Source organism: Polypterus senegalus, chromosome 5 (assembly GCF_016835505.1).
Source record: "Polypterus senegalus isolate Bchr_013 chromosome 5, ASM1683550v1, whole genome shotgun sequence".
Lineage (NCBI taxonomy): Eukaryota > Metazoa > Chordata > Cladistia > Polypteriformes > Polypteridae > Polypterus > Polypterus senegalus.
The window spans coordinates 79,746,494-79,772,428 of record NC_053158.1 but is presented as its reverse complement, the minus strand read 5'-3'; the positions used below and the strand labels follow the sequence as shown (position 1 = coordinate 79,772,428).

Genomic DNA, 25,935 nt, shown 5'->3' with positions numbered 1-25,935 from the left:
TTTCTATTACACACCTGAAAGAAAGAGACAATACATGTGAAAATATCATCGCACTAATGCAATATTATTTGAAAACGAACAGCGTCAAATCGGGTGTGAATTTATGCAGGAACTGGAAATTCTCTGATGCGGGACCTTCCCCCAGGGAAGAAAGTACAGTGTCAGGTGCTCATTCAGTGTAATAGGAACCATAGCACAGAGAGGTGTGTGCACGGCAACAAGTACACGTGTCGTAAATGTAGGAAGGACGGTCCTTGGGTGTGTGGGAACTGTTAATATTTGAATGTGATGATTTTATATAGCACAGAATGAAAATCAGCACTTCTTAGCATTGCACCATGCTGTCGTATCAATCGCCTACTGTAACTTGATTTCTTTTTTCTTCGGTTATACAGGTAGTCTTGAATAAAAGTGCACTTGTTTTGTTTGCGAAATGAAGTGTCTACGTGCACTTTTCATGGCATTACACGTGTATTTTAACAATGTGTTGACACAGATTACTGTAGAAACGGAACAGACATGAAACGCGTGTGTTCGAAATAACGATCTATTATTTCCACTCTAAAACTCCACTTCACTCCCAGATACTTAATCAAGGCATGAGCTGGGAGAAATTCGTGCACGTTCTAAATTGGTGGGGGGATGGAATAGCCGGCTGCTCCTAGCTTCTCTTTATCAGCACATTTAGAGGACAAAGGACGCTGGCGGAGAGGTGTGAAGGGATTCAAGAAGCAATTTAAGGTGGGACGGAATTACGAGTTTTTTCGTAGGCTCTGGTAATTGTAGTGTTAAACTGCATCTCAACAAGGAACAAGAAGCAGACAAAAACAAAGCACCTACATTTATTTGTTTATTCTCCAACCACCGTGTGTAATCCTATGTGTGCATTTCTGAAGGTGTTTTTTCCTGTGCCTTGATCCGTCTCTGATGATGAGATAAACCAGGCATTGTAAGAGTAGGTTTTATGCGTGGGCATACATGGCCATGCAAGTGTCTTGGTTTGGGAATTTGAAAATCTGGTCACCCCATAATTTACCACAGTGCCACATTCACCCATTATCCATAATGGTCACTCGCTGTAATAAATTTTGTTTTTCACTTCTGTTACTTCCTAACATTTGTAATAACTGAATAGCTGTGCAAGCCCCATTTCTTGATAATTACTACAGTCAGACATGCTCAAGCACAGAAGGAATTAATACAAAAAAGTTTCATTAATCTAGTACTCAAGTTATGTAAACTGACAACTGAAAATTGTTACTGTATATGAATATGGTGTGGATGTGTGTGTATGAGTAAGAGTGATACCTGTGATAAAGTAGAGCCATGCCTAGGGATGTTTTCAGCCTTTTGCCCAGTCCCAGGGGGATACCCTTTGGCCCCAACTACCCTGAAATGAATAGAGAAGATTCTAGAACCTACTGAACTTAGTTTCTTGGTGTCTACAGTGCCTGCACAGTCCTCAAATGCACCTCAATGTTATGCCAGGCATACATTTTCTAACCTATTTAGTTTTCTTCAGAAATGTAGTTTTCTTTATAAAAGTTATTTTTCAATTCAAATTCAATGCCAGTCACCAACACCTCAGCTGCAAATCACTTCTATCATGTCTATCTTGTATGAGTATACCCCAAATCAAAACCAATGTTTCACATTTTTCTTTGCTATATGATCTTTTTGTAACAAAACCAATCTCACCATTTTAGTTACGGCTTATCAATCTTATACCTTCTTTAGCTGTTACTGGTGCTGTTTATTGATACTTTCACTGATACTTGTCATTGTCAATGCATTTATAGAGCACATTTAATATAACATCAGTAATGCTGTAACCAAAGTACTTCACATTAAACCATACAATAAATAGAAATAGCATACAATAAAACAAAATACAGCCAGCAGTAAATTAATTAAAAAAAACAAGCAACTAAGAGGAGGGAACCATTAGTATCACGGAAAGTCACGGAAAACATGGAGAACAGAAATGTGTCCTCAGTCTAGTTTTAAATAGTTCAGTTGAAGGAGACATTTTAATGCAATTAAGTAAAGAATTCCACAGACCAGGTGCAGCAGATGCAAAAACCCTGTCCCCCTTTTACACTTAATGTAAGGAATACAAGACACAACTAACCAATAGATCTAACTTCTCTGGATGGCAGTTGCAAAACACATGATTTGGATAAATAGACAGGAGTATACCCATGTACTGAACGGCAGTCAGTGTAAAGGGCTAAAATTGGAGATACAAAAATCAAACTTTCTTGCCCCAACCAAAAATGAGCAGCAGCATTCTTGTCTAATATTCACAATTTGTTATACTAAACAACTGTAGTTACAATCTCACAATTCACTTGTCACTGATAATGTGCCTCAAGGATCAGTACAAGGCCCCTCATTTTATATATAACTTAATTTTCCCCTCTTCGTTCAGTTATTCACCCTCATTTCATTTTCATTGTTGCCAATGATAGCTTTCCATGCATAACAAACCTTTTGACAATTACCTCCTTATTTCTCTCCGATCTCATTCACCCGTTATACCTTAAGGGTTTCTGACATTACTCCACCTAAATAACATATCCTAAAATGAATGGCTATTATTCTGCTTATGTATTAAAAGAGCTTCCAATGACTGAAAAATAGTGAGTATAACATTTCAAAGTTTTAAAAAGTCTTTATATGAATAAAACCCTCTGTTTTACATCAATATCAACTAAATTAAACACAAACATATTAGGTATTGGAATTTCTCTCCAAAAACCTTTACAATACACAACCGAAACAATACACAACACCTGAATCAATAATCTTTTGTGTGAGCTATCATTGCACCTTGTTTAGAATGCATATTCCAATGTAAGCATACTGTATTTAATGAAATAATACTTATATAACTAAAAATCAAGCTACAGCAGCAGTTTTACACTTCTCTTTTTAAAGCAGATTACTTAATCGATATTCCAAAGTTGTTACATACAGGGCACAATGACTGTTAGTTTTCTGAAAATCCCCTTTAAAGTGCATTTCATACATTCAAAAAGTAAACAATATGGCCTGTGAAGGGGATTCTCACATAATCTCATAGTACACTGGGAGGCCTAGAACGAATTGATAACCACTGCTTTAAAAGTTTGTTTTCTTTTTATTTTGTTTTATGGCATTTATTGCTAATATGTTATGCATTTTAAGGATCTATCTTGTAATTTGGTCTTCAGCATCTTTAAAGACACAAAATAAAAAGTACTACAGGTTACATATCTCTAATCCAAAATTTCAAAATCTGAAATTCTACAAAATCTAGCACTTACATGACGAAACAAGTGGAAAATTACATACCTGACCTCACTTACCCATGTGGTGCTCTGACAACAGATGTGAACAATACATGAGCTGGTACTTGCCATTTTACAAGCAATTTCTTCAGTCTCCCTTTCAATTCAATTACAAATGCCAACACGTCTGTAGAGTTTTGGGAGCAGCAGGTGAAAAGTGTGATAACTGCTGTGCTGTGTGGCACTTCCAACTGCAGTGCAGGATTCAAAGCATGCCACATCTTAGCAAGAATATAGGCTCTGAGGCTCTGTGGATGCCAGTTTGTTACCAACCATTATCACTGCCAGTCCTATGTGCATTATTCATTGTGTTTTTAGATTATGCTCTGTATACAGTAGATTGAAAGCCTGTTATTGTTTGTTGTTGCTGTTGTGTACCGGCTGATAAAGACATTCTGCTGATGATACTGTGCACAAAAGTACTGTCTTATGCACAAAAGTAATGAAAAATATTGTACAAATTTACTTTCAGGATCTGTGTATAAGGTGTTAATGAAACATAAATAAATTTCATTTTTTACATTTGGTTCCTATTCCCAAGATATCTCATTATGTATATGCAGATATCCCAAAATCCAAAAATATATGAAATTCAAAATACATCTGGTCCCAGGCATTTTGGATTAGGGATGCTCAACCTGTATTCAATATTATTAACTGACTTGGAAAAAGCATTGCTAGACATGCTATGATATTTAACATTACCCATTATACAAAACATGGATGAGCAGGGGGACTCACGAAACAAGATAATTTGTGAAATGGGGGGGGGTCATTAAAATATTATATATATTGTAAGAAAGGAGCTATGTTGTGCCTGATCCGGCACAGACTGACCCAGAGGCATGTGTACAAATAACAACACAGACTTTATTTTCTTCAGCTGGAGGGCACGTCTTCCCTGTAATCCCTCCAGCCACAACACAGTCGCACAAGCACTTAACTCCACACAACACAATCCTCTGGCACCACCACTCCTCCTCCCAGGCAACCTCGTCCTCTTCCTACCGATTTTGGCTCCTGATAATAACCCAGGAGGGCTGCCACAAAGCGTTCCGGGGGACGTAGAGTGCACTCCAAGGCTGCTCCCCCGGATCTAGTTTTGAAGGGACCCGGCGGCCAGTCACAATATATATTAAATATATTTAAAAATAAATTTCAACTTAATCTAAATAAAATAAATCTTAACTATTCTTGTCAGAGATTTTAATCACAGCCTACATTTCCATTACAATTATGGTTAGAACACCAAAACATTTTGATGAGAACAGGACACTCTGCCCACAAAGCTTGCCAATCCTATCCACCTACTGTAATTCTTCCAAAATACTATCAAGTCGAGTTTCGAATGTCCCTAAAGTCATATTCTCTACCAACTGTAACTTATTCCATGTGTCTATGTTTCTCCATGTTTGTTTAAGATTTACCCTAACATGTTTCTAACTGTGCTCCCATGTTCTAGTTGAATTTATTTTAAAGTAACAGCCTGGATCCACTGTACTAATTCCTTACATAATATATTAAACACTTCAATAATGTCTCTTCCTACTCTCAGTTTGCTTAAAATGTTTCTGGGTATGTTGCCTATGAAGGGAAAGTTACAGCAGTAGGGCTGCAACTAATGATTATTTTGGTAGTCGATTAATCGTTCAATTTATTTTTTGATTAATCGATTAGGCATGATTATTTCATGCCTGCGACCTGTGGTTGCACATCCTGTTCTGGGCTCCAGTCTTACCTTATCTGCTCACGTCTGTCAACTTGTGAATGTCACCCTGATGTCTCTGCATTAATGCGATTAAAATTAATAATAATCAAATTAAAATAACCAGTGAAACATATGAATTTGAAAATAATCAGATGTTTTTATATTAGTGTGACCATCACAATAAAAAAGAAATACATTAAACAATACAAACTAAAGTGCACATAGTCTTTAAACAAAAAAGCACATTTAACTTAACCAAAAAATATATTGTTTAAACTGAAACATTTTTCATATTTTAGTAATAAATGACAAAATGTTGACATAAACTATATAATGTGTAAAGCCTGAAGTGCAAAGATCAAATAAACACTTTCACAAAAGGTTCAAGGACGATACAATAGCTTCTGTGTTCTCCTCCCGGTTAGATCCTGACTGCCTCGTATATTTACCGTTTTGAGTAGTAAGTAGCTCTTATTGTTAATATTATACATTTGATTTGTGTCTGTAACAACCACTGTATTAAATGTATAGTACTTGTAAAAGTTGCCTTTTGTTTTCACTTTTATTCTGTCAGTCACGATCACGATACATACTACCACCCCTGCCATGAGATCTGACGCTGTTACATTTTATCTGCAACTGGGAATAACTGTAGATGTGAGTGGTGTTTTGAGATATTCAAACTGGAAATTCTCTGATCTGGATGGATAAAAGTTGACACACAAATGCTGGCAAATCTGCCTTATTTGTATCTTCATTGTCACTTGATTTTTTTTTATTCAATTTTATTCAGTGTTCCTGATACACTGAATTAGTATGCACCTTAAGGCCTGTGATGTCAAAGCTTCACCAACAAAAAAACAGAGACATAGGTATATACGATATTTGGAATTATTCATTTTATGACCTTATAGTACATTTCGGAAAACATTGTGGCACGGATGCAACATTATTCATATTCATTCGCGTACCTTCTTGCGGTTGTAATCAATGACCGTGTTTTTTTTTTTCTCCCCCGATCTTGCCCAATCTGCACAGGACTCCAAGACATGCAGAGGAAAGAATGTTCCTCTGCAAGGTGTGCCATGAACGCTCTTCTTTTCTCAGTGGACCACGTACATGTCTTGCACAGTACATGTGCTTTGATCGCCGCCAGGTCAACTTGTTATAGCAAAAGCAACCAGCCCCCTGAGTGCTGCTGATAGCACTGAATAAGCTCACGCCTTCTGCTGTCAGCGCGCAACACCAGGAGGAAAAAAAAGAAGAAAAAGACAAATATATGTGACATGTTGAACAAATCATTGTATGACCTGAATAGTACCAATCAGAAAACATCATCGCACTAATACAATATTATTTGAAAACGGACAGATTGGAAGTAAATTTGTTACTTGTAAAAGGTAGCTTTTTTTACTTTTATTTTCTCAGTCTCGTTCACGCTCTCCCTCCCCTCCTGATTTGACCCTAACTAACTAACTAACAGTGCCAGCATAAATTCTCAAGAGACGGCGGCATCACATCTCCAGAATGCTTTCGTTTCAGATGCTCATGCATCGCGATGGTGCTGCCGTGAAAAGAAAGCTCCGCTTTACACAATCTGCATTCAACTTTTTCTTTTTCGGTGAAGTGCTCCCTCATATTAGAAAGTTTCCATCTCAATTTTTTTTACATCTCCTTCCCCCTACTCTATCTGACTCGCCATTGCAACCACGTTTATTTTCCTCTACATTCTTCTTCTCCTCAGACGTTCTTCTTCGTTGGTAGGACTGTGTGCAGTCTTAACAAACAATAACAAACGATACTGCCCCAAGACGTTCATGTAGTGCATTGCAATTACAAAAACCAATGTGGTTCTTTGTGACTGGAGCCTCTATTGAAGTTTCTATTTATGACGCGTTGACAATAAAAAAATCCGCGTCGACGATTTTTTGTAGTAGTCGACTAATGGTTGCAGCCCTATACTGCAGCCTTATCAAAACTGGCATAAACTTTTTCTTTTTACAATTTCCAGTTCTAGGGTGTTGTACCGTGTTGGCCATTATGGATATAGTGAGACGTCAAGCAAAATTATACCTTTTATTGTATAACTAAAACTATTAAACAAGCTTTCAAAGCAACTCAGGCCCCTTCTTAAGGCAAGATGTAGGCCTGAAGAAGGGACCGGAGTTGCCTTGAAAGCTTGCGTATTGTTATATTTTTGGTTAGCCAATAAAAGGTGTCATTTTACTTCTCACAATTTGAAAAGTACACAATTTGACAATTGGGCCTTACTGAATGCTTTTTTGGTTCAAAGAAAAGCTCCATGATACTCATGACATAAACATTCACTTCATCTAGCTAAATATGACATAATGTACTCTGCCATGAACAATATCTAATGAATGTCTAGAAGCAGCTTTCAGGAAATAAATCTCTATTCATGCCTTTTTATTAAAATGAATGGCCCTCCTGATTCAAGCATACCCCTTCTGTATTGCCATGGATTAAAGTAGGTTATAGCCTATCTTCTTCAAAGATACAAAGGAGCACAATAAGGTAGTTGAACTCAAGCACCTGTGGTTACTTCTGTTAAAGTACAAATAATTTTGATTAAATTTTAAAATACAGTTATTGCTAATGCTTATAATAGTGACTGGCGCTGTAACTTGACAGTTATGTCATTTTTGACTTTGCAAAGAGATGGATGTACTCCCCATCTCCAAAACTAAAATGAGCACAGGAACTCTCCCAAATGTCACAGTATAATTTCCATCTTGTTTTCACTGTACTAAATTTATGTTTAAGAAATGCTTAAAACATGAAAATCCAACTTTTCATGTATCTTAATTTTTTAATATAAACCATACTGTTACATTTCTAAGAAAATTATACCAAATCATGTGAGGCATTTTTTAAAAAATCAAATAAGTGCAGAATGAGGGACTGAATCTACTTAATTAATGGTAAGAATTATATCCGACTAGCAAAATACCCGCGCTTCGAAGCAGCGAAGTACTGAATTAAAATTTTTATTAAGAAGAAAATTAAACCATTTTAAACTGAGGGAAAATATGCCAATAATTATTTGTTAAGGATCTCTTTGTACAACATGTTGTCAGTTCGGCCCTCTGGTTGTAACATGACTAAGCTGTGCACTGAGCTTACTCTTCAGCATGTAACTTACAGTTGGCCATGTGAACAGTAATCTTGTCTCAAATCTCACAGCATGGATTGCTGCTGTCATAATCGCTTTGAGTTTCATGGTTTGTTTGAATTACCACAGTATTTGCAGGATTTGCTGTGTTGAAGTGACATTTGGCATCTGTCAAGCGTTGTAAGCACACAACCGGTTTCATCGATAAAATCACATCCAGCTTTTGAGAGTTTAAACATTCATAAACATCAAAGTGTCGACTACTGAAATCGTCACCTGTCAATCTAAGATGTTTAAGAGGGATTGGCGGTTTCGAAAGGTGTAAAATATTTGGCCATTTCAGTAAACTTGAAAGCGACAACCGAACAATTCAGCGGCAGCCATCAACTCACATGCAGAACCATAGGTGAAGGGCTTAAGCATTTCACTCTTATAGTGCTCCTGTGTAGTATAATTATCTCCTGTACCGTCATCAGTCCACACCTTGAACCTGTCCCAGTCATTCAATACATAAGACAGAATGTTCCTCCGGATATCAAGAGTGAGCCTGATATGGCCGTGCAATATGTAACAAAGAGAATGGAAAAGGTAGGTGCTATCTCCGGGCATGGAAACCACTCGGTAAGTGACAGTTCTTTGATCAATAGTGATCACCTCGATAGACATGGTAATGGGGGTTGGAATGATAAAGGAAATGGGTACCTGAGCAATGTAAAGTAAATCTAAAATACCTACACAATAACTATAATCGTAATAAATGAACAATAAAACAGCGGAGAAGCCGTGGATTAAACAAAAAGGCTGTAGTTATCAGTAGGGAGACGTGAATCCCGTGGCGAAGCAAGGAAGGGAATGTAGAGACCGGAGTGACAGACGGCCTTATATAGACAGGCAGCCAACAACATGGGAGGCGTTGGGATGGGGGACCCAAAGCCACCTCACACGGTGACCGAGGTGCAGGCTATGGACGTATATATGTACGCAAGTAGGATTCAGTTAGCGTTGGGAACCCGTGTACCAAATTTCTTGAAGATGGACCCATAAGTAACAAAGACTGTTGAAAAGTTCAATATGGCGGCCGACAGTGGCATCATACCACCGAAACAAGTATGCGCATTGGTTTGTTAGGCAGGAAAGCGCTACCAAATTTCGAGAAGATAGGGCCATAAATAAGAAAGTTCAACATGGCGAATGTTGTTGACCATTATGACCATTACACGTAGAATTTCGAAATGAAACCTGCTTAACTTTTGTAAGTAAGCTGTAAGGAATGAGCCTGCCAAATTTCAGCCTTCTACCTACACGGGAAGTTGGAGAATTAGTGACGTTTGGAAAATTCAATATGGGGGCAGACAGTGGCGTCATACCATCGAAATAAGTAAGTACATCGGTTTCGGTTAGCGCAGGGAAGCCACCTACCAAATTTCGTGAAGATGGGACCATAAATAAGAAAGTTCAACATGGCGGATGTTGTCGACCGTTATGACCGTTACGTGTAGAATTTCGAAATGAAACCTGCTTAACTTTTGTAAGTAAGCTGTAAAGAATAAGCCTGCCAAATTTCAGCTTTCTACCTATATGGGAAGTTGGAGAATTAGTGATGAGTCAGTGAGTCAGTCAGTGAGGGCTTTGCCTTTTATTATTATAGATAACAAAAATGGTTTCAACAAAAACTAGTAGCTATTGTGTTTTTTTTTTTTTTACAACCAAGTATGGGAACAGGTGGATAAGGTAATGATTTAACTGAATTCAAAACAATTTAGTGTACTCATGGTCACAAAATATTAAAAGTACATTTCACTAATCACACTGGTGTAAAAAATCAAAAATTTAACATAGCTTACAGAAATCACTGAACAGAGCTACGTCAATAAAGAATAGCCTTGAATGCTACAATAATTCATGCTATAAGACAGGAAGATTATTATGCATATGCATATGTGTGTGGTTTAAGATGATGAAAAATTATTTCTTCAGTACTTCCTTTTGTAATAAATATCCTGTATGGATGACAGCATGACCTCAGTAATGAGTAGGGCCATTTTAATCACCCACTCCAGGATAGAGGATAATATGGAATTATTCTAAGTGAAGATAAAAAAAAGTGTATGTCAAGAAAAAAGTCGACATGTCGATTTTATTCTCGACATTTCCACTTTATCTAGCTGGCTTCACATTGGTCTCTAGCAAGTCACAGTAACTTGCACTAGTGACTGTAGTATCCTTCAGCATGTAGTGTTCGACAGTAACTCAGGTGCATGAGTGGTTGTGAGAACAAGACAAAACCTTTTATTTAGGCAATTCCACTGCGTTGGAATTAAAATTTGCAGTCACTCTACAAAAAACATTTATTCTTTTGTACTTCTAAATCCACTTTCTCCAAAAGCAAGATTCAAAAACAAAAGACCAGGGGCCTCATGTAAAATGCCGTGCGTAGAATTCACACTGACATGGCATACGGACAAAAGTGGAAATGTGCTTACGCACAAAAAAATCCAGATGCATAAATCTGTGCGTACGCCAACTTCCACGTGCTTCCACTACATAAATCCCGGTCAGTGTGAAAAGTAACGCACGTACACGTGCCTGCTGTCCCGCCCCAACTCCTCCAAGAATTATGCCTCTTTGAATATGCAAATCAATATAAATAGCCCTTAAGCTCAGCCTTCTGTGAAAAGGCAATAGCAAAAGCAAGAGGGAAAATAGAAGAATTTCAGTGAATACCAAGTGGAGGCAAAGAAAAATGTATTATTTATTGGTTTAAATAGTGGCATAAACAACAAAAGGAAGTTGATCGAGTGACATTTCGTGTCAGAGAATTCGAAAAGCTCACGTTTACAAAGTCGCACAGTGCCCAAAATAAAAAAAGAAGTCGTCAGATATCAAAGTCGCCGTGAAAAGGCGAGTCGTAGTCCACTGTCTGATTGTCATATGAAAGCTTATTAGGGTACAGAGAAAAAAAAAGGCACACAGTGGGCAAAAAGCATGAAATGTCAACTTTCTCTAAAGTTCCACTTTAATCACGTAGTTTATTTTGTCATTAAAGTAGAACATCGTAAACTTAATCTTAAAATCATTTAATTTACTAATTTCTCAAGCTCATCGTAACTAAAGTAGCACGTTAAATGCTTTATTTTGTATTTGATCTTCTATGTGCTCTATGTGTGTGAATCGCTACGTGCTTCTGGGCTTTCTCTTCCTCCGACAGGGCACAGAATCCTTTACATTCGTGATATTACAGCTTTCTGAATAATTAAAATACTGAGATGCATATGTGATATCATTTTCATGATGATGGGAGTTAAAGCCTGTTATTAAACATGGGAACACGGTGGCACAGTGATTGTTCATGTCTCACACAAGATGCTTGCTGTGCCGTATGCTACCTTCAATGAAATAATTTATTGTACCAGTACTGTCTCTTTCAAACGTACTAACCTCCAATTCCTGTCCTTACTTTTCTTTCTTCAAATACACAATCGCCACACAATCAGCTCTGTAATAGACGTTAAGCCATCTGTAAGCTTAGAACGCAGATTCTTTAAAACTTTTAAGGAACATTGAAATATCTTCGTAGTACGTGTTTAATTATTCTATCCATCTATCCTTCCAGTGTCATGTCAGCATCAGCAAGAATACAGTGCGAGACAGGAACAATCTGTGAACTCTGCGGCACCTTGTAGTTAAAGTTTAAATTTTATCTGTATACTATAATAAACATATTTTGCTGCATTTCATCTTAAAAATGATATCGTCATTGTTATGGTGTATAAAATCTGTACATTTTGGTTTCCATTATATTTTGTTCAAGACAAGACAACAGATGAACTAAAACAAATTCAAGCAGGTTTTCTTCCCTTACACCTTACTTTTATAACACTTGTTCAGAGCTTCGTGCTAATTTGGTTTTATAGCCTGGGAAAGGATGCTGAGCTGATACCTCAGGCTATTGATTACTTTATGGATGGACATCTGGAACAACAATTTGCTTTAAAGCCTGGGACAGGAAGAACTACTGATACCTCAGAGCACATCAAAGGTGTATGTTTAAATGTATTCTTGTAGACCAAAAGTAATATTTAGGTCTGAGATATCACTAAAACATCATATTGTTGTTCGTGCCGAAAATAAGTAAGTCTCTTGAAGTGCTGAATGACAGGCTGTTATTCCTATAGCACTTGTGTGGTTTAAAATGCTAAGGGTTATTCAGCATGTGTGTGTCATTCATGGAGCACTGTTGTGGTTAGGGTCTGTGTGTGTGTTTATCTATGTGTGTGTGTGTTCATCTTAAAGTGCAACAGTAGACCAACCCGATAACGAACTTGACGAGAACACTTACCCTTGAGGAAACAGGTAAAAGGGCAAGTGGAGGGAAACACCACGATAATACAGTCATCATATTTAAATATGCGCTTTATAAAGTGGCTCAGGTTGTGCAATATTATAACTGTAGTGCAAGTTTACAGTGAGGTGATTGTACTAATAGAAGTAGCTGCAACAGTATACGTGTGCATGCGTTTGTGTGTCTCTTCTGTCACCATGCTCATTACAATGTATCAATCATTCCATTTTAGTTACAATATGCTAATTGGCTCCTGAAACGACAAAAGCAATTTTATCTTTTATTTTTACTTTGTACCAAGTCTTCTGCTCAGTTTCATTTGCTCTCTCCATGAAACCATGGCAATTTAAAAGTTCACAAACTGAAAGAACTGGGGTCGGTGTTTTAGAAAGAAGCCCTGTGAGTGTAGCCTTTCCAGCAGTAGATGTCTCCTCTATTCACTACAAAATTTTAGCAAATTATACCAAGACATTTATTCTCATTTGAGAATCATGCCTGGCCCCACAAGACTAATCCCCCCAAACTCTTTCACTGGCATACTATGTTAAAAATTTTAAATGTTAACTTTGGGTATTGTTCAAGTCAAGTTTATTTTTTCACAATCATAACCTTCATTAAGTTGCCATGCCAAATTCTGTCCATAAGTGGAATATTTTTTTCTAAATGAACAAACAAAATAATACGACTGTTCTTAACGTTTAAAACAGAGTCCACATGAAGAAAAAACTTTAAAACTTATATATATATATATCAACATTGGAGTGCTAAAGGTTTAGATTTCAGAAAACACCTTCCATTGTTCTTTTTTTAAATATATTTTTATGAATTTATTTGAAGCAAGTAAAATTATAATATAATATAGATGCTTATTCTAAAATGTTTTTGCTTAGATCCTGCCATATTTTTAAAAAGTTTTAACAGATCCTCTAAGTAAGAATTAGATTTTTTCCATTTTCAAATTGTATATAATATCAGTTACCTACTTACTTAAAAGAGGTGGGGTGAGATTCTTCCAACTGAGCAAGATAAGTTTATGTGCCAGTATTAAGGTAAAGGCAGTTTGTCCTTCTCCACTATAAACCCATCTGGGAGTACACGAAATACAGTTGTTAATGTCAATGTCAATTTATTTAGAGAGCACATTTAAAACAACATCAGTAATGCTGTATCCAAAGTGCTTTACGTTAAAACACAAATAAAATAAACAGAAATAAAATACAATAAAACACAATACAATCATCAGTATCACTGAAGGCCAGAGAAAGTGAGAATAGAAATGCATTTTCAAACTAGTTTTAAATAGTTCGGTTGAAGGTGACTTCTTAATGTAATTAGGTAAAGCATTTCACGGACGAGGCATAGCAGATCCAAAGCCCAGCCCCCCCTTAGTTTTACACTTAGTACGAGAGACCACAAGAGACAACTGACTGATAGATCTAAGCTCTCTGGATGGCTGGTATAAAACACACAATTTGGATAAACAGACATGAGCATGCCCATATATTGATTTAAAAACCAGCAGCAAAATTTTAAAATCAATTCTGAAACTAACAGACAGCCAGTGTAAAGAGGCAAAAATTGGAAATACAGAATCAAATTTTCTTGCCCCAACCTAAAAATGAGCAGCAGCATTCTGAACCAACTGCAACTTGCATATCAGGGATTTGCTAATTGCATAATACGACAAGTTACAATATTCAAACTGGATCTCTAGGAGAAGGCTGAACCTTGGCTAAAAGACGACGCTGGAAAAAGCAAGTCTTGCCCACAGAATTAATTTGTTTCTCAAAAGAGAGATTGTTGTCAAAAATAACCCCAAGATTGTGAACTTGCAAAAAATCCATGAAAGAGCCAATAAGTTCAAAATCAATTTGAGATTTGGCTGCAGGACCAGCTATGAGCACTTACACTTTATTCTGATTAAAATCGAGAAAACTGTCAAACATCCAGGATCTTAGGTCTACAAGACAATTGTGCGGCCAATTTATTAAAGAGTTGCACATAGGAATATAAACCTGTGTGTCATCAGCATAAAAGTGAAAAGAAATATTAAACTTCTTAAAAATAGCTGCTATAGGATGAAGATAGAAAATAAAATAGGGCCAAAAATGGATCCGTGAGGAACATCATTTAACAGGAGTTGTAGAACAAAAAGAGGAATTGAAAGTCACTAAAAAGTAAAAAGTATCTACCAGTAAGATATGACCAGAACCAGCTAAGAGCAGTCCCTTTGACCTCTACCAGATGTTCAAGCTGCCACAGCAAGATCTCATGGTCAATAGTGTCATAAGCTGCAGAAAGGTCTAGGACAGGGGTCGGAAACCTATGGCTCGCGAACCAGATGTGGCTGTTTTGATGGCTGCAACTGGCTCGCAGACAAATCTTTAATAAAAAAATAATAATGTTAAAAATATAAAACATTCTCATGTATTTCAATCCATTCATTTCCTACCGCTCATGTTCATGGTTGCGGGTGGCTGGAGCCAATCACAGCTGTCCTCGGGACAACACCAAATTTTATTGGATAATGCGTAGCATTACGCGGTCGTTGTGAGGTCAGGAAGTAAACTTCCCTCCTTTTAATCAAGTAGTCAGCTAGCTAATTGCAGAAACCCTTTTATCGAAGAAGATGGCTAAAAGAAAAAAAGATGAGGAGTATCGTACTTTTCAGCAGGAATGGACAGAGGAATTCGCCTTTGTGGAGAGAGCAGGTTCTGCAGTGTGTCTAATACGAAATGATAAAACTGCATCGATGAAATGGTCAAATATAGAGCGGCACTTCGACACACGCCATACTACATTTGCATCAAAATATCCTGTGGGGGACAGCAGGAAGAAAGCATGTCAAGAGCTACTGTGCAGAGTGCAAGTTAGTCAGCAGCAACTCTGTGTTTGGACCCAACAAGGTGACTGGAATTTGGCTAGCTTTGCTGGTGCTTTAGCAATAGTGAGAAACGGAAAGCCATTCACAGATGGGGAGTATGCCAAAACATTCATGCTTGATGTTGCCAATGAACTTTTTGACGACTTTTCGGATAAAGACAAGATAATCAAACGAATAAAAGACATGCCTCTGTCGGCAAGAACTGTTCACGATCTTACCATCATGATGGCAAATCAAATTGAGGCAACACAAGTGAAGGACATAAATGCAGCACCATTCTTTTCTCTGGCTTTGGATGAGTCAACAGACGTAAGCCATTTATCCCAGCTCAGCATGATTGCAAGGTATGCTGTCGGTGACACACTACGTGAGGAAAGTCTTGCTGTTTTGCCTATGAAAGGGACAACAAGAGGGGAGGATTTATTCAAGTCTTTCACTGAGCTCGCTAAAGAAAAAAATCTACCGATGGATAAACTTATTTCGGTGTGTACTGATGGTGCTCCGTGCATGGTGGGGAAAAACAGAGGATTCGTAGCGCTTCTTTGTGAACATGAAAAGAGACCCATCTTAAGTTTTCACTGCATCCTACATCAGGAGGCGCTTTGTGCTCAGATGTGTGGCGAGCAGCTTGGTGAGGTGATGTCGCTGGTCATTCGGGTGGTCAACTGTATTGTTGCCCAAGCTTTAAATGATCGCCAGTTTAAAATACTGCTGGATGAAGTTGGGAATAATTATCCTGGTCTGCTTCTGCACAGCAATGTGCGTTAGTTGGCAAGAGTGAAGGTGCTCAGCCGTTTCGCGGCTTGTCTGAGCAAAATCCAGACTTTTCTTAAAATGTAAAACGTTGAGCATCCTGAGTTAGCTAACACTGAGTGGCTCCTGAAGTTCTACTATCTCGTGGACATGACTGAACATCTGAACCAGCTCAATGTGAAAATGCAAGGCGTTGGAAATACAGTCTTATCCCTTCAACAAGCAGTGTTTGCATTTGAAAACAAGCTAGAACTCTTCATCGCCGACATTGAAACAGGTCGTTTACTACACTTTGAAAAACTGAGAGAGTTTAAAGATGCATGCACAGCAAGTGACCCTGCTCAACATCTTGACCTTCAGCAGCTAGCGGACTTCGCATCTAATCTCCTGCAGTCATTCAAAGCGCGCTTTAGAGAATTTCGTGAGCGCACTCGTCTTTCTAAGTTCATCACCCATCCACAAGAGTGTGCAGTGGACAGCGCCGACCTGAGTTACATCCCCGGTGTCTCCGTCAGAGATTTTGAGCTACAAGCTGCTGACCTGAAGGCCTCAGACATGTGGGTGAATAAGTTCAAGTCACTGAATGAAGATTTGGAAAGAGCAAACACAAGTGGGGAGAAATGAAAAAACCTCAACCCGCGGTCCAGCTGATTGTCAAAACTTGTAACGCGCTTCCCGTCACATACCACACACTGCAGTGAGTGAGTATTGCTTTACTTACAATGTTTGGCTCTATGTATGCATATGAGCAGCCTTTCTCACGTCTAAAGAACATTAAGACCAACCTACGATCACGTTTAACGGATGGAAGTCTCAACACCTGCATGAAGCTTAACCTCACCACGTATCAACCAAACTACAAAGCCATCAGCAAAACCATGCAGCACCAGAAGTCGCATTAATGGTAAGACCTACTTTATTCATCATTGGTTAGCAACAACATAACAACATTATTAAAAAGAATTCAGAGACTTATTGTACTTTAAAAGTGTTGGTCTTACATAAAATGCACACATTTACTTGTATTTAGTTTTAAACATATTGTATGGCTCTCACGGAATTACATTTTAAAATATGTGGCGTTCATGGCTCTCAAAAAGGTTCCCGACACCTGGTCTAGGAGGACAAGGACTGCTGCCCCATCTGAGTCAGTAATAAGAGAGATGTCATTAAATACTTTCAGGAGGGCCGTCTCAACACCACGATAACACCTAAAGCCAGATTGGTAGATCTCAAATAAATTATTGGTGTTAAGATGATCAACTGATCACTGTTAGATAATTCTTTCTAATATTTTAGCCAAAAATGGAAATTAAAAAATTGGCGAAAATCAGCTAACACTCCAGAAGCACTTACCAAAAGCTTCCAGTAAGAGGTGTGGTGGAACAATATCAAGAGGACAAAAAGTAGGTCTAAGTATGTCAGTGGTACTTTTTTGCCATGAATAATTAATGACAGGAAGTACATAACCAGTTGGAACAATACCAGAGCGGACAGTATCAATTTTACTGACAAAGAATGAAAGAAATTGCTCACAAGAATGAACAGTACTATTTAACCCTGTCTCTGAATGGGGGTAAATAGCTGCTTTAGTTACATTAAATAAGACCCTAGGTTGCTTAGAATGAGAGGATACCAAACCAGAGAAGTAATCATGTTTATATTTCTTTACTGTCTCCAGGAAATTAAACAGAGAAATCCTAAAGGTCTTCTTCGATACAGTCAGATTATCTTTCTTCAACCTCCATTCAGCAGTCCTACAGGAGCTACAGGCTGCCGTGTGGTGTCATCAAGCCATGGAGCAGGTCTTGCCTATTTGCAGCATATTTTGAGGGAAGCAGTTGTGTCAAACTGTTCTACATGATGAATTTAAACCTAAGACACAATCATCAATACAAGTGCACTGGATTGTAGATCAAAACATGGTTTTAAAATCAGATATAGAAGAATTTAAAAAGCGAGTGTAGCAAGGAGCAAATCTTATAGTGGCACTGTCAACAGTAATATTCAAATCCACTGTTACAGAAAAATGATCAGTAAAAGGAACATCAAATACATTGATATTATTAATTGAAATAACGCATGTAAAAACAAGATCAATGGTATGACCAAGAGAATGACCTGGAGCATCAATATGCAGGATAAAATCAAAAAAGAGTCCAATAATGATAAAAAGTCATTAACCAAACATTTAGATTAAGTACTTTATCATATCAGAGTGTAATATCAGCTCAGAGATCAGAGAATTCAGAAATAAATCTACCATTTATTACAGAGAGTACAGACAGAGTACATAGAGAGAGAGAGATTTGGCGCATGCACTGATTGTGTGTTGTCGCACCAACCACACAACGAACCACCTGGATTGCGACCAAGTGCAGTGAGTGGGAGGCCTATAAACCATAGCACATAGCAAAGATGAAGGAGCTACACACTTCAAAAATGATGCCAGCATACCATAGAGGACAAGATAGGTCAAAGATGACTCTCAAGCACTGAGAATGTAAACCTGATGAGGAAAGATTGAGCTGGCATTGTATAACAGCAATGCCAGCTCACCTTCAGTGTTGGCATCTGGAGTGTCTGCGTCTCCAAGGGGTACTCAGCTCACTCATACAGATGAAACAAGGGTGGAGATTTAAACAGACATGTCAACTTTCTGTCAATTGATATTTGAGCTTTTGTTTTACTCACTGACAGCAAAATGTGAATTGAATAATTTATTTTTCGTTGGTTATATTCTTGAATAAAAGCACACTTGTTTTGTTATACCTTATCTGAAAGTGTTTATTTTGATATTTGGACTTCAGTCTTCACACATTATACACTTCACATCAGTATTTTGCCAAATATTAGTAGAACACGAAAAAAGTTTCTGTTTTAGTTATATGTTCAACATTTCTTGCGTTGCATTTTCCTGTCATCCTACATTTACTCAGATCGTTGTAGACACGGAACACACATGAAATACATGTATTCCAAAAAACGATATATTATTTATCCTATACAATTTAAGGCGCCTCACACCCAGATAAACACACTTGAGCTGGAAGAACTTTGTGACTGATTTCAGCTGAGCCGGTGGAGGATGGGATAGCAGGCTGCTTGTGCTAATTGAAACATTTTCAAATCAAAGACACTGACGAAGAGGTGCGAAGGAATTTAAGGAGGCCCGGCATTACGACTTTTTTCATAGGCTTCAGGGTTTCTAATGTTAAGTAAGGAAACATGATTATAGGACAGTAGCCGCTAGGATATACTAACACATAGAAACAGCCGCACCAGAATGGGTTATGGAGTGATTGTGACACCAAGGCTGTCTGTTAGGCATTCAAAGATTTTGTCCAAAATTATTTTAATTTGATTGCAACGCTTGCAGGTTGAATCTTGCCCTGGATACATTTTTGACAATTTTAAATGAGATAAATGCGCTTGATAAATTTTAATTTGAATGATTGAATGCTTTGCTCATATGGAGCTAGTGTACTCTATGCATGGCTGCCTTCTACTCCTTTTCGGAAATATTAAGTGAAAGGTCTTTTCCACACCATACCCTGGGATCTTTGAAAGGAAGGGATGTTAAAATGCTTTGATAAACATATGTTTTTGTGACATATGTTTACAACAAAAAAAGGAAATTGGAGAAGTTTGGAGGAAATACATTTTATCATTGATTCTAGCCACTATTGTTACTGGGTTAAAGATGCATACTGTATGCATTATCGTGGTATTTCCCTCTACTTGCCCTTTTACCTGTTTCCTCAAGGGTAAGTGTTCTCGTCAAGTTCGTTATCGGGTTGGTCTACTGTTGCACTTTAAGATGAACACACACACACACAGATAAACACACACACAGACCCTAACCACAACTGTGCTCCATGAATGACACACACACGCTGATTAACCCTTAGCACTTTAAACCACACAAGTGCTATAGGAATAACAGCCTGTCATTCAGCACTTCAAGAGACTTACTTATTTTCGGCACGAACAACAATACGATGTTTTAGTGATATCTCAGACCTAAATATTACTTTTGGTCTACAAGAATACATTTAGACATACAAAGACTCAGCACTCTTGACTATAGGCCATTCATCAGCCAAGAATACCTTCTTTATCGTATCTGTCCCTTCTGTTGAGTATAGCGCTCTTCACTCTCAGCCATATAAACCTCGCAGCACGGAAATAATGGCAAAATCCGGCTGTCACCAGGTGCTCAAAGAAATCTAACTTATTACTTCAATCACTCTAGACATTAAGACAAAGCACTGAAAGTTAAAAGCAGCATGGTATTTATTACAAGAATAATAATAATACCACAAGAACAAAGAATACTAGAAAATAGGTAGTGATAGGAAAGTCTGAATATATATAGTCTTTAGAAAAAGCTTACGAAAAAGTTACAGATGACAAGGATGAATGTCCCAGGGAGGCGTTTGATTTAGCAATCGATGTTCATGATGCCTTTCTGACGACCAGGGCCGTCTTCGTCCGTTCCTCTTCTTCTTTCTTCTCCCTTTGCTTCTCTTTTCTTCTCCCTTTGCTTCTCTCCTCTTCTTTCCAAACCAAGGCATATTTATTATGAAATGTCAAGCCTTGGTTTCAAAACACATGCACCTGATTGGCTGGCTGTCCAAATGATTGATGAATTAATTCACTGTCTGTTTTCCCACACAACAAAACCTTTGATGTACTCGGAGAAATACTAGTTCTTCCTGTCCTAAGCCATAAAGCAAATTGTTGTTCCAGATGTCCATCCATCAATAGCCTAAGGTATCAACTCAGCATCCTTTCCCAGGCTATAAAACCAAATTAGCATGAAGCTATGAACAAGTGTTATAAAAGTAAGGTGTAAGGGAAGAAAACCTGCTTTAATTTGTTAATTTCATCTGTTGTCTTGTCTTGAACAAAATATAATGGAAACCAAAATGTACAGATTTTATACACCATAACACTGTACCTGTTCAGTTGTCTGAGATTAGCAAGCATTGTATACAGGTAAATAATAATGTAAAACAACATGAAACCACACATGGTCTGAAGCTACGTAGCTTGGTGTGCAAAAATGTATTGCAGGATTAGTGCTGAAAATGCTGTTTATTGACTAACTTAATACAGTAATCCCTCCTCGATCGCGGGGGTTGCGTTCCAGACCATACACCCCGCGATAGGTGAAAATCCGGGAAATAGAAACCATATGTTTGTATGGTTATTTTTATATATTTTAAGCCCTTATAAAATCTCCCACACAGTTTATAAATATTCCCCAGCATAAACCCTTTGTATTCTCTTAGATATTAGGTAAGATTCATTAAAATTATGTATGTAAACACACTGTATATATACAGTAAAACCTAAATATTATTTTAAAGATATCAAGCGTCTCCGATATCACATATGTTACAGACATTACGATAAACAGGTCACAATCAATAAATACGTACAATGCAAGAAAAATTGTATACAGTAAATGTGTGTACAGTGAAACTAAACGTGCGTACATGTACTAAGTACTATAAGTAGAAAATTAATTATGGTTAATCACCAGCAATGACACGATGACTTGTCCGATAACAATGAATTTCATTTTACTGCACAACAAAGGAGAGCGTTACAGCTCTTCTAAAGGAGCTTCAGGTGACTGTGTAACCTTCTAAAGGAGCTTCTTCAATCCAAATCCCTAAAGCAGATTCCATCAAGACTACTGCCTTATTACATCCACTTACAACTCGTTTTGCACCCTGGTTAAAAGGACACTGCGACCGTAGATCTTATATTCCTTTCCTACTTTTTAAATAAAAAGAATCGTAGCCTCATTGATGCCGTAATGGCGTCCTACAGCAGTGTAGCTTTTCCCTTCCTTCAACATATCCAAAACGTTTACCTTTTCGGCAATCGTTAACATCTTCCGTTGGCACTTGGGCATTGCCCCTGAAGCAGTAGCAGATCGTTTTGGAGCCATAACGAAGGGCTTGACTATGCACAAAGATAAACACAAAAGAGCACAAAAGTTAACTCTTTACACAGCGAAACACGTTGATGCTGAATGAGCGAGACGAGACTTCCTAGTTAACGCCAAGGAATCGAATTCGGCGCTCCGGCGCTGAGCCATTCAGCACACAGGAACTTAACTGCGTGCTCTGATTGGTTAGCTTCTCAGCCATCCGCCAAAAGCGTCCCTTGTATGAAATCAACTGGGCAAACCAACTGAGGAAGCATGTACAGGAAGTAAAAAGACCCATTGTCCACAGAACCCGCAGAGCAGCGAAAAATCTGCGTTATATATTTAGATATGCTTACATATAAAATCCGTGATAGAGTGAAGCCACGAAAGTTGAAGCGCGATATAGCGAGGGATTACTGTACTATAAACATGAACAGTTTTCATGTGGAGAAGCACTTTAGCACTACTACTACATGGATATAGCATCCTGGGTTTAAATCTCATATGCGCTCTGACCCCAAGAGGTATGCGAAAACTAACAAATTCTTAATACGAAAAACTGTATAAGGCAAAATAAAGAACAAAAAAAAAATGCAATCATACATTAAAGTGTTTACACTGGGTCTGGACATTCCCAAGAAGCAACAGGCAAAATGCATAAAGCCGACTTGGAAATAATGGAGTCAGTTGCTTTGTGTGAGCAAACAGTCATGAACAAACTTATAACTGGCAAAATTAAGACAACCTGGCATTACTTTTTTAATGAAAAGATTAAGATGGAGGTCACACAGGATACCTACATAAACACTAGAAACTCTTAACACAATACATTGAAAAAACCCTGGCTTTCATTAAGTTTTATTAAATTCAGGAAACAATACTGTCAAAAAATCTGAAAATAAACATGTCTTTTTAACAGAATAATAACATCATGAAATCAATACTTTTAAAGTTTCCTCTCTTTGTACAACTGAATGTAGTTTAAGCCGTAGGAAGATAATACTGAGGAAGTTGTACAGACAATAGAAAGAAAATTTGTGATACCATTATACATTCTACTTAATTGTGGACATTTGTTGCAGAAATATACTTAAGCATAATCTACTGTATGCCAATTATGTACCACACCACCTACAAACAAATTATGCACAAATAGTACAAATAGCTTGATGATTTAAAGTGTTATATTTTATACAAGCCTGTCAGAAAGAGAGACAGAATTCAGAAAAAAGGAAATCCACTACAAGAACAAAGAAAGAGAAACACTCAGTTTTAAAATCAGAATACTAAATGTTTTTTTCTTCTGGCCCTAAACTAAACTAAGTAGGTTTAAGAATATATTTATTTATAAAAAATATTTTGCTTTCACTTAAGTTTATTACAGGATTTAAACTTTCATCCCTAAGACAGACTACTTGAATTCAAACTAATGGTTTAGTGAACCCTAAGTGTCAACTGCATACTAGTTTCAGATTTTTTGATGCAGTAAGAAGTGTTTTTAAACATCATACACCAAACTTCACTATTTACCATAAAAATATAAAGTAAATCTTACTTGAAATACCTCTTCAAATCTACCAGTGGTTACAATAGCCCTAGAACGTGTTGTGCTTCATAAGTGGTCTCTAAATTTGGAGAAGTAGCTAAATGATTTTTATCAGTTGTGATGAGCTTGTGATTTTCTTTCTTGTTGTGCGGTTTTGTCCGTTTCCTGAAAGCTAATTATTTGTGTTCTGAGTTGATTCTTGGCTTGCACCCAATTTGAAAATATGTTGCTGTCCAACGGGCATTTCTGCACGTCCAATCTGTGATGAGGCAACTCAGGGCTTTGAACCCTACAGAAGTTTGTGATTGACTATTTATTCAACAAACACATTCTTTCAGGAAATTATCTGTAATGTAACTTGCCACCTACCTTTTTAGATAATGTCAATTGGCAGTACCTGTAGTTTGACATAACCATTAAACCATTTTTAATCATTTTTAAAACAGCATTACCAATATCTGAGGTGTGAATATCTGATAGTGGATGTTATACTTAATCAGCATTTCATACTGCAGTCCACAATTAACATGGTGGCATCAAAGTTCCAGAGTCCTGGGTTTGAATCATGTACAGTATGTGGTAATTCTCCAAACCGCCTGTGTGGGCTCATTTCTATGTACTCCAGTTTTCATTCCATAATCCCATTCAAGTTTTATTTTTTAGTATGTTCAGGAGTGAGCCTTTTGATAGATTGGTATCCCTTCCAGTGTTGTTTCTTGATTTACACTGGATGCTGTCATGATTAAAATGGGCCTGCAATTATCACGTTATAATAATTGTCAAACTGTTAACATCAAGCAGGACTTCTGTGAACAGTACATAAAAATGATAGCATTAACAAACAAATGCAGTTGCACCGAGGGATGCAAGACTCGCACCTTTCATCAGTTATAAAGGAGTTAAGGGGTAATGTTTCGGTTGCAGACTGAACCGAATTAGCTTAAAAGTATAAAAATTACGTAACTGTATCACTAGAAAACTTAGTTGTTCAATAAAAGTGGGAGGCAAAACGAATACAATTTATGCATATTGCAAATGCATTACTTTAACTGGCTCACTATGTGCGAAAGCGTTCTGCGTTAGACCTGCACTCCGTCCACGGCTGACTTCTGATTTGCGTCTTATGCTGTCGAAGACTCCTGCGTAACCCAACCCAGTAAAGGTTTCAGTAAAAGTCTCAGAAAAAAAAAATGACCGATGAGGGAGTCTAACATCTAAAAAGATCAGGATTCCAAATTAAAATACAGCTTTCAAAAATGTTTAAGAGTTTCCCGTATTAAATGCACATATGATGTTGAACCGTATTAAGTTTTATGCAGTAATAAAAAATATCTCGAGTATCTAACCCTACATTGCAACAGCGGGGCGAGTTATTAAGCCAATTTGGAAATACACATTTGCATATCGAGTCGTAGAATTCAATTTACAAAAAACACATTCACGCGTGACTGAAGTGAAGTAAATATAATTATTAGAAATACAACCATAAAAGTCGTCCAGCGCACATCGAAAAGCATTGCCGTTGAGCTATCGGTTTTAAGAATGTGTATACATATAAAAAATCGCCGCCTTTACGATTGACGTTAAAAAAAAATAAACGCTTACTGGTGGATCATTGACATATGCACATTATGAAAAATGCGCTACACAGTAATCAAAGCAGGTGTCAGGTTCAGCAACTCGCACTACTATTTAACACAGTCAAAAACGGATCGGTCTCATTTTCCATGAACTTTCTCTTACCTCTTCTAGAAACTTGGTCACATCATAAACCTTATGGTGAATGATAATCCAACAGCTTTTACTTGAGTTGTGGCTTTGGATTTCCTCCAGACGATAATATTTTACTTGGTTTTGTTCTCCTTTCTTTTCACTCATTTTTGGGGAAAGATATATTTTTTCACGCTCCCTTTCTTTACTCTGTCCAACCTACAACAGTAAGTTTTATCAACCAGCTTCCTGACGTAAAAAAAAACAATCAAAAACCTCATATGCTCACGTCCCGCCCACTGGCGCGGTAAAGACTTGGGTCAAAGGTGAACAGAACGCGTTACTGTAGGGAAGTCGTGCCTGCTTGTTGCAATGACCAATGGGACATACGAGCGTGAGCTACGTGCCTAGACACGCAGTCTCGGACAGCTCTGACTCGGGCGTTTTCTTTGCTTACTATTCATAAACCACTGACCAATCCTGTTGATGTTATTTGAATAAATGCATATATGTAAAAGATCGTTCTCGCCCTACTGTTAATGCTTTACACGGCGCAAAGATAGGAACTGTGTGTGTGCAT

At 37.6% G+C, this 25,935-nt stretch overlaps 1 protein-coding gene across 1 annotated transcript in view; it reads right to left on the bottom strand.

The window, feature by feature from the left end:
* LOC120530391 (cytochrome b5) overlaps positions 1 to 25,701 on the bottom strand; it is a 40,942-nt gene extending 15,241 nt beyond the window's left edge. Inside the window, exon 1 of the mRNA XM_039754868.1 lies at positions 25,389 to 25,701. Within this exon, the coding sequence (XP_039610802.1) occupies positions 25,389 to 25,523 (135 nt within the window). The 5' untranslated portion in view covers positions 25,524 to 25,701. The remainder of the gene's footprint in view (positions 1 to 25,388) is intronic.
* Positions 25,702 to 25,935: the final 234 nt, after the last annotated feature.